This window comes from Glycine soja, chromosome 4 (assembly GCF_004193775.1).
Source record: "Glycine soja cultivar W05 chromosome 4, ASM419377v2, whole genome shotgun sequence".
NCBI classification, from domain to species: Eukaryota; Viridiplantae; Streptophyta; class Magnoliopsida; order Fabales; family Fabaceae; genus Glycine; species Glycine soja.
The window spans coordinates 6414013-6427860 of NC_041005.1; the positions used below are offsets into that span (position 1 = coordinate 6414013).

At 32.8% G+C, this 13848-nt stretch overlaps 1 protein-coding gene across 1 annotated transcript; it reads right to left on the reverse strand.

Moving 5' to 3' along the window:
* Positions 1-852: 852 nt before the first annotated feature.
* Positions 853-6778, reverse strand: LOC114409055 (U-box domain-containing protein 52-like). The gene is made up of 10 exons (XM_028372342.1): positions 6279-6778; positions 5773-5879; positions 5518-5639; positions 4949-5154; positions 4794-4860; positions 4389-4686; positions 3915-4016; positions 3214-3642; positions 1456-2211; positions 853-1366 (listed from the first exon to the last, which is right to left on the reverse strand). The coding sequence occupies exons 1-10, from the start codon at positions 6478-6480 to the stop codon at positions 1298-1300; spliced, it is 2358 nt and encodes a 785-aa protein (XP_028228143.1). The 5' UTR covers positions 6481-6778; the 3' UTR covers positions 853-1297.
* Between the last annotated feature and the right edge of the window lie 7070 nt (positions 6779-13848).

Here is a 13848-nt window from a genome sequence, read left to right on the forward strand (position 1 = left end):
TATTAAAAAAATCTCTTTTCCTAATAAAATACAGTTTTTTGATGTATTTGTCTAAACAATTTTTTTTCTTAAAAAAAATCAGTTTTCTTTAATGCTTTTTTTTAAGAAGCAATTTCTTTCTTTTAAAAAAATTAAATTTGTTTGCTTGCATTGTTTTATACAAGTGTCCTGGCAGAAGTGGAATTGGTTTTATACATTAATACCTTTGCGGAGGAAAATGTACTTTATTTAAACATCAAAAAAGATATAAAAAATGTCCGTTTAATTTTTTAAGGTGTTTTTTAAATTCGTGTATATAGAAAAGATATAAATAATTGAATATAATGTAAAAGGTGCTGTTAATTTTTTAATGTTTGAATCGTGAAATTGCCTTAACATTTAAATAATGAAGAAGTCTTAGAGGAAGATGTACGAGATTGAACTAACTATACACTCTGTCTGCCGCCTGGAATGGAATCTAGGACACGCCCAAGGTTTCTACTGCATAAGTTAAAAATGATTGAATAAAAAAACCAAACTCGGATTGTTTTATAATTGGCTGAAAAGTGCAATATGTTGTTTTTACTTGATGTGCGGAAACATGGAAGTGAGTTGAACATAGATTCGATCTGCTTGACTTTTTTTTCCCCTTCTGCCGCTTATATTTACGCTATATATGCACATCACCGGCGAACAATTTGTAAATAATACTAATAAACAACATATATTAACTGATCATTTGTTGTTGGTATGTTAGCAAAATTTCTTGCACGGAATCACAATAAAAAAATAGTTATATTGAATTGACGACTTTGTGCCAAATAAAAAAAAAATACCTAGGACATTATAAAGAACAACAAAATAAGACATATTTAAATCTCAGGATAACTTTTTATCCTAAGTTGTTTGATCAACATTGAACAACACAAGTAAAATAATTTTACTATAACATTTTAGTTACATCTATGCATGAATTATTTTTTTGTTAAAGACTGGACAAATTGACTTCTCTGTTGTCCTTTTTTGAGTTATCCCGATATTGTCCACTTAATTTGTATTAATATTTAATTTTATACTTCAATTTAAAATTGTGTGATTTTCAAGGAACAACAGGGGGATAACAGAGAAATCAGGTCCAAGATTAGGATAACCTATTAGTCTAATAGGCATCGACCCTAGTTTTTTGCATAGTGAAACTCTAGCTCAAAAAAGGCTACGCTTTTGATGCAAGCATGGTATAACATCAATCCACCTAAGTAATTTACACTTAATCCATTGAACATACTTTCTTTTTTGGTTCAATTGGATGCTGTCTTGACTAGTAAAAAACCGACTGAATTGTTTGCTCTAATTTCCCCCGACCGAGTAAATGATGGACACCTCCATCCTGAAAAAAAGTCATGCACAATATACATATAGCAAGCTTATCACAAGAAGTAACTTTGTAACAGTAACAAAAACAAGATAGAAACTTACCAAATGCACAGAAAGTTGTTTCTCAAGGTGGGCATCCATAGAGTTACCCATAACTGAAATTAGATTATTATCTTCAGCAAGGTCTCTTAGCCTGTTGAGTTCTGGTAGGATAACCTTGCCAAGATCAGGTCTGTCTCTGCGCCTTAATTCGGCACACTGCAGTCCCATCTTAGCAAGCTTCAAGGCATCCTCCACTGGCCAATCAAGCACTGATGGATCCAACATCTCAGTAAAAATTCCATTCTCTATGGCCCTTTCAACATGATGGGTCAAACCCATTGGTGATTTTGCTGTCAAAATTTGCAAAAAAATGATCCCAAGGGAGTATATGTCTGACTTCACCCCTAACATACCTGTCTGCTGATACTCAGGATCTATGTAGCAGAAGGTTCCTGCTGTGGATGTCATGTGATATTGCGTGACACTGTCCGCCACAGACGGTGGAACTAGCCTGGCCAAACCTACGTCACTGATTTTGGCCACATAGTTTCTGTCTAGCAAGATGTTGGCTGGTTTCAAGTCTCTGTGCACCAGAGGTTCTGGTTTTGTCTGGTGCAGGAACAGCAAGCCTGTGCCTATTTCAGCTGCTATTTTGAACCTTAGCTGCCAAGGAAGTGGGGGAGTGCTGCCTTTTCGAAAGAGGCAATCATCCAAGCTTCCATTTGCCATGTACTCATACACTAGACACCCGTATTCTGGACACGCACCTAGGAGGAGAACCATGTTTGGATGCCGTATGCAGCTCAACACCTCAACCTGTAATGTGCATTACATTCAACCAATTCAACCAAACATGGCATACAAATGTTTTAGCCCTTTCTGGCTAGTATGACTTGATCATCACTTGAATGTTTGGTCTAAGAATTCATTTTGTGTTTTCATTTTTTTGATTGATAATGATAAGATTTAAATATATTTTTAGTCCTATTTTTTTTTATTTTCTAATAATCTCTCAAATTTTCAAAAATTTACTTTTATTTCATTTATTTCTTTGTGCTAATAATGTCACAATTTATAAAAAAAATTACATCAGAAATTTTTTTAATTTAATTTCTTTAAAAATAAGTTGTAACAATTTAAATTTGTTAGAATATATAAAAAATCATCATAACTTAATATTCATGTTTTTATTTTTCTTCTTTAAAACTGCTATAATATGTAAAAAGAATGACCACTAATCTATGAGTCAAATATTTTGACCATTTAAAATCGCAAAATTTTTTTTTTAAAAAAATTAAATTAAAAATATTTATTTTGATGGTTAAAAATAATTACAAATTGTGAAACCATAAACATAATGAACAAAGAGGGATTATAAGTAATTTTTCAAAAATTTGAGGGATTAATAAAATAATTTTGTTTTTAAAGGAAAAAAATAATTATCTAAATTTGAAAGACTAAAAATATATTTAATTTTAATTATAAAATATAAAATTTAATTAGAATATATTAAAAGTGAAAAAGTTACAATGTTATCTAATTACACATGGTTATGGATGACAAGTTTTATTTACTTTTATAAGAATTGTCTTAAAAGTCAAGTAGAGTCAGGTAGAGGATGATTTTTGATTGATTGTTAGTGTATTTTATTTTACACCATAGTGCATTTCAATTAAACTCATTAAATATATTTTTGATACAAATCTTTAAAAACGAAAAACAAAGTGATGCGTCACAAAACCTCTTATGAAACCAAAATTTCCAATCATTGAGTTGAATCTGTGTTGTTTAAATGTAGTGTTTTGTTTCTCTGCTTACCTCTCGTTGAAACTGTGATCTTCCTTGTTGTGCATCAGGGCGTAGAACCTTGACTGCAACAGGTGTGTGATCCAAAAGGCACTTAAAAACTGGACCATATCCCCCTTCTCCAATTTTCAGGGATTCTGCAAAAAAATCTGTTGCAGCTTCAATCTCCTCGATTGTGTACCTTCTATACCTCACATCTACATTTACCAAAGCATCAAGCAATTTTTTTTTCTCTTCTGATTCTCTAAGTGCTTTCATTTCTGCATTGAGTCTCTTCTGTGCTTCCAGTTCTGCAATCCTCTTTTGTGCTTCAGCAGCCTCAATGGCTGCTTTAGACTTTGCTCTCTCCTTTTCGGCAATCGCCAATGCTGTTTCCTCAGCAAGCCTTGCCTCTTCCAATCTCCTCTCTTCTTCTAGTTTCCACTTCTGAAGTTCCACTGCCTGTCATGCATGCATACCATGTCTCACATATTATTGAACTTTTCTAGAGATAAACATAAGAATTCAATTAAAATGTACTCACAATGTAAAGATTTTTTATATGGTTATCCATTTATAAATTGCCATGTATGTAAGAGTGTTGACTTCAACAATAATTATTTTAAAAGTCATATATGAAGTGATTTGTAATTGTTAACATTGTAAAAATCTTTATACTACCCGTGCATGAAAATTAAACTCTAATCACAAACCAGATATATATTAGTTCATACCTTCTGTTGTGCTGTGACTGCTTCTTTACAGGCTGTGTTATACAGTTCCATGGTTTGCTTCAGTTCCAACTTCAATCTCCTCATTTCAGCCTCCATGTCATCCTAAGATTGCATCAACTTCAAGAATTTAAAAAATAAAATTCTAGAAAATCTTCATTTTTTTTTTGACAAAATGTGACTAAATTATGGAATTCGAACTACTAACACATGCACAGGCAGTGCAAAAAGTACAAATGAAGGATATGCTTGGTATGAGTATAAACATTAGCTGTTTTTATAAATAGTAACAAATTACAAATATGTAACCTTATTTTTACTTTGTTTCCATTTTCAAATATTTGTACAATAAAAACAAAAATCTTGTCTTCACTATAAAACAAAGTGAAAACAAGATGAGATTTTTTATTTACTTGTGAAAACAAAATATATTTTCTCCAACCAAACAGATCCATAGGTACTGTCAACTTTCCTTACCACGGCTTGTGATGTAGAAGATGAATGCTGGTCACTCTCAAATGAGAGGGATGGGAATTCAGGAGGAGTGCCAGTTTCCGTAGACTTCCTTCCATCATGCATTGACTCTAAGCTGAAGCTTCCATCTATGTCTGAGCCCAATGATAGTCGATGGTTGGAAAATCCTGAATCTGAGTTCAACGAAGGGAACAAGTTTTCTATGCTTTTTCTTCCGGTACTTACAAAGGATATGTCCTTATCTGGCTTGGGAGTGTCCCCATATTGTCTTCCATTGTAACCTTTCCAAGTGAATGGTGACCTGTTTCCAGTAGCATTTAGTTTTCAAATGTTAAAACAAATTTAGCCATGCAAAGAACTAGTTGGTGCTCATAAGACATTTGCTAAGTAGTATGTAATGTCACTGACCTGAATGGTTCTGATTCATCCAGTGATCTACGCGGTGCTGCAGCATCAAAGGAATGTCTTTCTTGTTCTAATAAAAATCACATTTCTTAGTAAGCAGCATATTGATAATATGAATATACATATAGATGTGTGGTTCTTTAAGGGACGAACCTAACCTTTTATGCTTTGAGTCAATGGCACATTTGGGTCTGAATGGTCTGTCCTGACACTTGCTTGACTGAGCAGGTTAGGGACAATGGCCGGCGCAGGTCGAGAAGCAGATCGCACTGTTTGAATCTTTCCTTTAGCAATAACATAGACTGTACAGAAATCTGGTGCCCCTTTTGAAACTGCTCCTGGAATATCTGATACCTTGAATCTTCTGATGAGAAAAACATATTCTGTAAGAAATGGAATACATACTGACACATCCAAGCCAGAGATTCAGGCTTCTATTTATGTTTAATAACACACATATTCATAATGGCAAGTGACCATAAGTTATGACAGGATAACTCTTGAGCGGTTGTACATATCATGTGGAACATGACAAACTAATTAGCACTTTAAGGCTTTATGTTTATAATGACCATAATCCTAATTATGCATGCCTTAAATTAAGGTATGCGTCCTTAAACCCATATATTAACTATTGCTTGTGTTATCAGAATGGAAGGTAGTGGAGTAGAAGCTAGATGTAAAATTTGCAAGTTGACAATGCGACTTAGAAAAGAGAGTTGCATACTTGAGCAAGCTAGTTTTTGTTGAAGAGCCAAGAACCAGATGCTCAATTCCCGCCTGTGAAGCATATTCAATTAGTGCTTTGGATATATCTGAATCTTCTAGTAGAACGTCCTTGCATTGTATCTATGGTCCATCCACCATACCCCACCAAGAAACATAACCAAAGAGATGATAAGAATTCTAAGATGAAGACCATTGCCAAAAATATTTGTTTTCACTTTCACAAACATGCATCTTGGAAGGAACAACAACTCACATCTTTCCGTGTACAGAAGACACGATATGGGAGGAAAACGTTTTTGTTATTGCCTTCTGGTTCTTTAGATACCAGTGAAGTATCATCGCCAAGGAGAGCACTTATCCCTGCCAACGCAATCAATGAAATGAGAAATCAATCAAGTAGCCATTAAGCCCATTGCTACTAAATATCTGTTCTTCCTTTGTACATCTTTTACTTCTTCTTTTTTCCCTTTTTCTTGTCAAGATTGCCTAAACAATACAACAATGATACATGGACACCGTCTCTCATTTTTCTCCATCTCTATCTCTAGTTTCTTGTCACATTATCACTCCTCTCTCTTCTGTTTCTTTCTCTCGTGGTGTAAACTAGCATTTAGTGTTCACAAAATATTATTTAAAAAGGTATAGAGGGGGGAAAAAGCATGCACAAATGTTGTGAGGAGGCATGCTATTTGATGCTCTCATTAATGCCAATTTCATATGGCATAGTGTATGACTTTATGCATAAGGTATGGTACTTACTTGGGGTGAAAAGAGAAGGTGACGGAGATAGAGTTGGCGCGAGAAGCTTGACATGGATGAGAATTACAGTTGAACTTCTTGTGAGGAGATTGTCAACTGCCCATTTTAGTGCATTTTGGCCCCCTTTTTCTTTATCAATTGCCACTGCTACTAATCCATTCACACCATCCTTCTTCTCTGAGTGATGCTTTGACAGCCACATTACTCTCTTTGCCTTTTTGTTCCAATGCAATCTTATGAACAAAAACCAAACTAAAGGGACCCTGAAGGCCAAAAAGTCTTATCTTCTCTTCCTTTGAAAGAAACCATCAAAAGTTCCTTTTTTTTTTTTTTTTGCCGTTTTATGTTTCCCTATCTGTTGTTGGTTAAGTGGCACCCTCAAGTAGCTTTGATGAATCAAAGACGTTTTTTTTTTGCCCTTTGAATCTTCTCTGTCCCTCCCTCAACATAAGACTTGAGACCTGTTTAATTTGTTTACTTTGTTAGCTTGTTGTTCCTGTTTCTTTTGATGTTCAAAACCTCAAACAAGAAAAAAAAAATTAAATAACCAACCATCTCCTGTATGTAAGTAGCAGCCAATTTTGGATTTATCTTAACTATTTTGAGCTTATTTTTCCCGAATGTGACAACCACACAGATTATTCTATTCTATAATGTTGTTTACTCCCATGAGAGAATAACCAAAATTTGCGGGCTATCTTTGACTTCGTCCTTCTTGAAAATGAAATCTACTAACTAAATGCTATGTAGTCAGCCACAAACCGAAGCTCATTCCTGCACCCATTTGTTAATAACTTTTATTATAAATAAATTGTATGAATAATCTGTAATCCCACGTGTCGATGGCATTATACCTCTATTGTTGCTAATATAAAAAAAAGAAGAATTAAATTAAATGGTTATAAAAAAAGGATTAATTTAATTTTTAGTCCATCAAACTTTTTCATATTATAATTTTTTTATTCCTGAAAATATTATGATAACTTTTAGTCTTTCATTAATTTTTCAGCATTATTTTTAGTTTCTCTAAAACTTTTTATCCATTTTTAACCTGTCATTTATTTTTATTACTCAAAAGTAGTCCTAAATATAAAATAAACAAGAGACTAAAAATTGATAAAATAAAAATTAATTTTGAGCAATAAAAATAAATAAGGAAATAAAAATAGACAAAAAAAATTAAAATGATTAAAACTGCCGACAAAAAATTAACAAAGAATCAAAAGTTATAAAAAAAAAATTGGGAACTAAAATTAGAATCTAAAAAAATTAAGGGACTAAAAATTTAATTAATCTAAAAAAAATATAACTTCTGACATCCAAATTTCTTATTCAATCTCAATAATTGAATTCTTAAGTTTACCCCAATCATTTTTTAAATTTCAATTGGATAAAATCTTTTGAAAGTTTTTTTTTTCTGTCATTATAGACAATTTTGTGACACTCTCTACCCCACACATATATATACTAATAATAAAAAAAATACGAATGAGGAATTAATTAAAACTTTTAAAACACATTTAAATAAAATATTTCAAAAGGATAAAAGACTCACATTCACATTTCTAACATCATAATTGAACTTGTTCAAATAAATAATAAAATTATCTCGGCTCAAAACAAGGTCGTCCAAAACATGATGCAATTAATATAGAAACTCATGCCCTAATATCACATCCTATCAAAGCACTGTGTGTTAATGTCCTCTAACATAAGGTTCTTTAAAGTCATCCACCTAACCATCTGCTTCCACGAACACAAAGTTCGAGATCATCACATGATCCAAACAGAAGCAACACACATTATAAAAATACGGATAAACAAATGGGCATGTGACATTATAAAAATACTCATGCCACAATATCACATCCTATCAAAGCACTGTGTCTTAATGTCCCTGTGGATTCAACATTCGGACTTTCAAGTACTTTACTACTTGAGACAATTTGGTGCACTTGTCAATTAGCTAACAATGATCTCAAAACAACATGTTATCTCATAATTCATCACATATTCAATTTATCACTTACACACAATTTTAATCACAATTTCATGATCTCAATATTACAATCTTGTAATTATAACCATACATGAAGAATTACAATACAATAAACATACCAAAATAAACCTCAATTTGATCCCCTAAGTATTCCTATACATGTTCATTCTAACCTCAATTGCGATAAACTCATCTCTTACCTCTAAGCAAGCTCACGTGTGTAGTCCGACAGTGATAGCAACGTCTCTAGCAGTTTCCTAAGATTCCTCAAGTTTTTCCTATGTTTGCTTTGTTAGGTTTTCCAAGCGTTAGAGAAGAGGAGAAGAGATTGAAGCCTCTAGTTCACAAACTGCGTGCAATGAGAATTTCTCCCCCCACAGATGTGAGGAGATGCATTTCAAACCTGGTGTCCAAATTTTACAATGATCCAACGGTTAACAAGTTTGAGATCGTAGTTTTACTGGGATAGGTTTGGGTATATGCGGAAAAAAACAAAGAGCTACGTGCAAGGGACATTACCCTCACAACATACATTATTTAGAAAATCCCAACGGTGAGTATGTGCGAAATTAAGTTGCAAACTCGGTATTCAAATTTCAAGTTGATCCAACGGTTAATGAGTTCAAGATCATCATTTTACTAAGACGTATTTGGGTGTATACGGAAAAAGAGAGGATTTTGATATAAAAAAGAGGGTAAATGAAATTGAGAAGAAGAGGAAGCGTAGAAACGTAAAATTGACCTAACATGTCTCTTTTTAGGGTACTCAAAATCTATTGTTTACTCTATTTTTCTACATTTTATCATTTCATAAAAAGAAATTATATTTTACTTTATATCAAATGAATAAATAAAACATTTTTTAAGGACATATATTTATTTTATTTACCTTAAAACTATTATTTTAATTAATAAAATTATTTCTCCTTATTTATTTAATTATAAAAACTTCATTATTTTTCTAAAACTTTATTTATTTTTAAATAAAATCTTTTTTAATTTATTTTACGGGTGTTACAAATATCATCTATATTTTCTATGGAAGTCGAACCTAAACCTTATTTACGATTTTTTTTTCCAATATCATCAGCTTTTGTATTTCATTAGTAGATAATTTATGCTTAGCATATCTTTTTACCTACTTTTTTTTTGGAGAGAAGTATGTAACATCCCATTTTTCGTAAATAAATTTAAAAAGTTTTTTTTAGTTAAAAAAGAAATAAAGTTTTTAGAAAATGGTGAGGTTTTATAATTAAATAAATAAGGATAAATAACTTTATTAATTAAAATAATGGTTTGAGAGAAAATAAAAAAAATATTTTATTTATTCATTTGATAGGGTAAAAAAGTTGTGCCTTGGTGACTTGTTGGTCATGGGTTCGAATCCGGAAACAGCCTCTTTGCATATGCAAGGGTAAGGTTGCGTACAACATCCCTCCCCCATACCTTCGCATAGCGAAGAGCCTCTGGGCAATGGGGTACGAAGTTTTATTTGATAGGGAATAAAATAGAGTTTCTTTTTATAAAATAATAAAATTAAATAAATAGAGTAAATGATAGATTGTGAGTATCCTAGTTATAAATAGAGACATGGTAGGTTAATTTTCATACTGACGATACGCCTCCTCTTCCTCTCAATTTCATTTACTCTTCTCCCTTCCTAAAATCCTCTTTTTTTCCCACATACATTCAGACCTATCTTAGTAAAATGATGACCTCCTCGTCGTGATACTTCAGCACTAGGTTCGCAACTCAATTTCGAACATTCTCACTGTTGGAAATTTCGAAATAATATCGGGGGTGAGAGAAATGTCCTTCGCATCTTAGCTTCTCCTTTCTCACAGAGACCCAAAATCTATCCTAGTAAAACTACAATCACATACTCGTTAACTGTTGGATCATTGTGAAATTTTGACACCAGGTTTGAGATTCATTTACTCACATCTTCACTATTGGATTTTCAAATTAATTTGTGGAAAGGTAGAAATATGCATTGCACGCAAACAGTGGAATGAAGGCTTCAATCGCTTCTCCTTCTCTCAAATGCTTGGAAACCCCATCAGAGCAACCAGAGGAAATGTTTGAGGAATCACATGAAATTGCTAGAAATTCCGCTATCACTGTCGGAATACACACTAGAGTTAGAATGAACATGTGTAAGGATCCTTAGAGAGTTAGATTGTGGTTCATTTTGGGATGTTTATTGAATTATAATTTTTCCTTTATGATTATAAATACAATATTGATGTCATGATGTGAATTGGTTGATAAATTGAGTGCTCTTGGTGTTTTTGTTTTTTTTATACCTATGATTTTGATATAATTGTGTGAAATTATTTAAGGGGTTTTACTCCCCATGTTGTGATAAACCTTTTGTATAAATTTTTATATTGAAATTATGAAATTGTGAGTAAGTGACAAATTGAACCTGTGATAAATGGTCAAATACATGTGTATTGAGATGTGTGTATTGAGTTGTGAGCTATGAACTGTGCAATCACACAATTATAAGACCCTTTAAGGGTGACGAGTTTTTGCACGATGAGTATTGTGATGGGATCCACTGTGGGGACCTGACGAGTTTAATCACAAGTGCGGCGAGATAAAATTATTTTGAAAATAATTGAGGAGTCGTGTGTATTGCATAGTTCATAGGTAAAATGCATATGATTCATGAGGTATGATAACATGTTAAATTGGGATTATACCATTGTGATTGAGACCGAGTGTGTATGATAAGTTGAGTACGTATTGACTTGTAATATATATGTGTGCATTGAGATGTTGTGTGCATTGAGTTATGAGCTATGAATTATACAATCACACGACTATAAGACCCTTTAAGGGCGACGAGTTAATACGCGATGAATATTATGATGGACACCACTATGGGGACCCGACGAGTTTAATCACAAGCGCAACGAGATAAAACTATTTTGAGAATAATTGAGGAGTTGTGTGTTTTGTACAGTTCATAGATAGAGTTTGTGTGATAAAATGTTTTCTGGGTTGGAACTGAATCAGGAGGGAGAGGCCCTGACGGACTCTTCAGAGTGTAGGCCTTGGGGGTAAATACACCCGATTTGAGTGCTCCTTTAAGTTTGTGTCGATCCCACATGATTGGAGCATTCTCGTAAAACAGCGTGACCCTGACTGGTCTCCCTATGATTTTACCTAGTGAGAGTGACCTAACTTGCTAGTGTGTGATTTGTCTTATCATGTACTCCTAGGCGTCCAACGAAGTTTTTCACTGACATGGTACCACATTGCATATAGGATTGAGTCTTGGTGTATCTCTTGCATAACACTTGTGTATTGATTGATATTGATTGATTTAGTGATACTGTATTTTGATCATTGAGTACGTGAATGTTTTGAAAATGAATGAGATGTGTGCTGTTGTGATGTGATGTTGCGCGACAAAGTGGTGAAATAACGTGAGCTATGCTTAAGTAAGTTGTATTTTGTTTATATGATATTTATACCTATATGTTGTCTTGTTTCTCTCTATTAGTTAGGAATGTGACAACTCACTCCCCGTGTGTTATTTGTGTTTGGATTTTGTGATGATCTCAAACTTTGTATTCGTGGGAGCAGATGGTTAGGTGAATGACTATGAAGAATTTCATGCTAGAGGACACGGGAACACAATGCTTTGATAGGATGTGACATTGGGGTATAGGTTTCTATATTAATTGCATGAAGTTTTGGACGATCTTGTTTTGAGCCGAGATAATTTATTATTTATTTGGACAAGTTTTATTATGATGTTAGAAAAATGAATGTGAGCGTTTTACCCTTTTGAAAGGCTTGTATTTAAATTTGTTTTAAATTTTTTTAATTAATTCTGATTTTTTATTTCTTTTATTATTAGTACAAATATGTGAGGGGTAGAGGATATCACAAAGTCTGCCCTAAAAATATCACAAGTATTTTACACAAAACACTTTGGAGAAAGTTGATTTATTTATTTGATGCCACGTTCGAATTCATGCTTTAATTCAATTACTACTTACTAAAAGTTAGGCATCTAAAAAGTTATTTAATTTGGGTTTACTCTATTTCTGTATTTTTTTTGTGTTATTATTCCTGTGTTCTTACTCTTATTTTGGTTTACTCTATTTCTGCTCTAAAAATTCTTTTTCAAGCGTCCTAATTGTTTGAACAATGTGTGTATTCTTTTTTACCGTCGTATAATGCAAAAAGCTATTAGTAGTACATTTTACTACAAAACAAAATAGAAGTGTTACAAGATGAGGTGATGATAAATGCTAAATATGAGTTATCTTTTATGATAAAAATATAATGAAAATATCCTTAAAAATATTTATTTAACAGTTATTTATGTTTAATAGTTAAAAAATGATGTTCTTCTCATTCATGGCTTGCAGATATGAAATGAGGGATTAAAAGCAAAAAAAAATGAAGAAAATAGCAAAAAAAATGAAAAACGCTCACTGCAAGACACGCTCAGTGCGCAGCACATGCTCAACACGTATACAGGTCCCGCGCTAAGCGAGAAGAGGCGCGCTAAGCGCGAAAACACGCATTGGCGCTAAGCGAGAAGAATCGCGCTAAATGCAAAAACAAGCACCCGCGCTAAGCGAGCAGCGCAGGCTTAGCGCAAGTACGCAGATCCAAGTCCACTCCAGCAACTATAAAAAGTCAAGGAGAAAAGACATACCTCAGAGTACTCTAATACACGCCTAAAGCCTGAGAACTCTCACTTAGAAAATTCTTTCTTCTCTTCCATTATTTTCTACTCCCTTTTTTCATCCCTTCTCCTTCATCAGTTTTTATATCCCTTTTCAAGTATAAGGCCCCTATGACTATGAAAGGCTAAACCCTTAGTTAGGGTCTGACAGATCTAAAAAGTCAATAGATGTATTGTATGCTTCATATCTATCAATGTATGTGTTTTCTTTCCTATTATGCTATCTTATTTTACTTTCATGTATCATTCATCATTATATCATCTTTAGGGGTTAGATGCTCAATAGAGGGTAATTCTTAATAGAAATACAATGGAAGTCTTACATGTATCAATTTTAGGGATTAGTCGCTTGACAAAGGATAATTCCTAATAGAACTAAAAGGAAGTGGTGTCTTAATAAAATCATTGTTAGACATAGAATGATTGCATTATGTCCATGCATCAAAGCAAGCATCTAAAATTAGAACTTTATGCATTTTATCTATTGAGTCTTTGCAAAGATATTTCGGAGATAGATAGGTAAAATAAGTTTGTCATCATGAGACATTGGGACAAATATTTTAATAGATATGGGTAGGGAAAATTCACCTAATTAGTAGAGAAAAATATAAAATAATGCATTTTAGTCAAATAAGGCATATTAGGTCCTAATATTCTCATTTTATTGAATTTCCTATTATATCTTTTGTCTCTTATTAATATATATTATTTTAGTTACTCATTCTTTTAGCTCATCATTTACCTCATCTCATTTTTTCCTCTTATAAATTGGGAATTATTCAACGCAAGTACAAAACAAAGTAATTGTAAAAATTGACAATCGAACTTGCGAACTGTATTACTTAGACATTTTGTAT

Bases quoted from the DNA above. Each gene is read 5' to 3' on its own strand.
- LOC114409055 (XM_028372342.1), bottom strand. From the start codon at position 6,480: ATGTGGCTGTCAAAGCATCACTCAGAGAAGAAGGATGGTGTGAATGGA. The intron at 4,687-4,793 runs GTCAGTGACATT...TACTGGAAACAG, and splicing joins GATGAATCAGAACCATTCAG to GTCACCATTCACTTGGAAAG. The intron at 4,017-4,388 runs GTAAGGAAAGTT...ATGCAATCTTAG, and splicing joins CTTCTACATCACAAGCCGTG to GATGACATGGAGGCTGAAAT.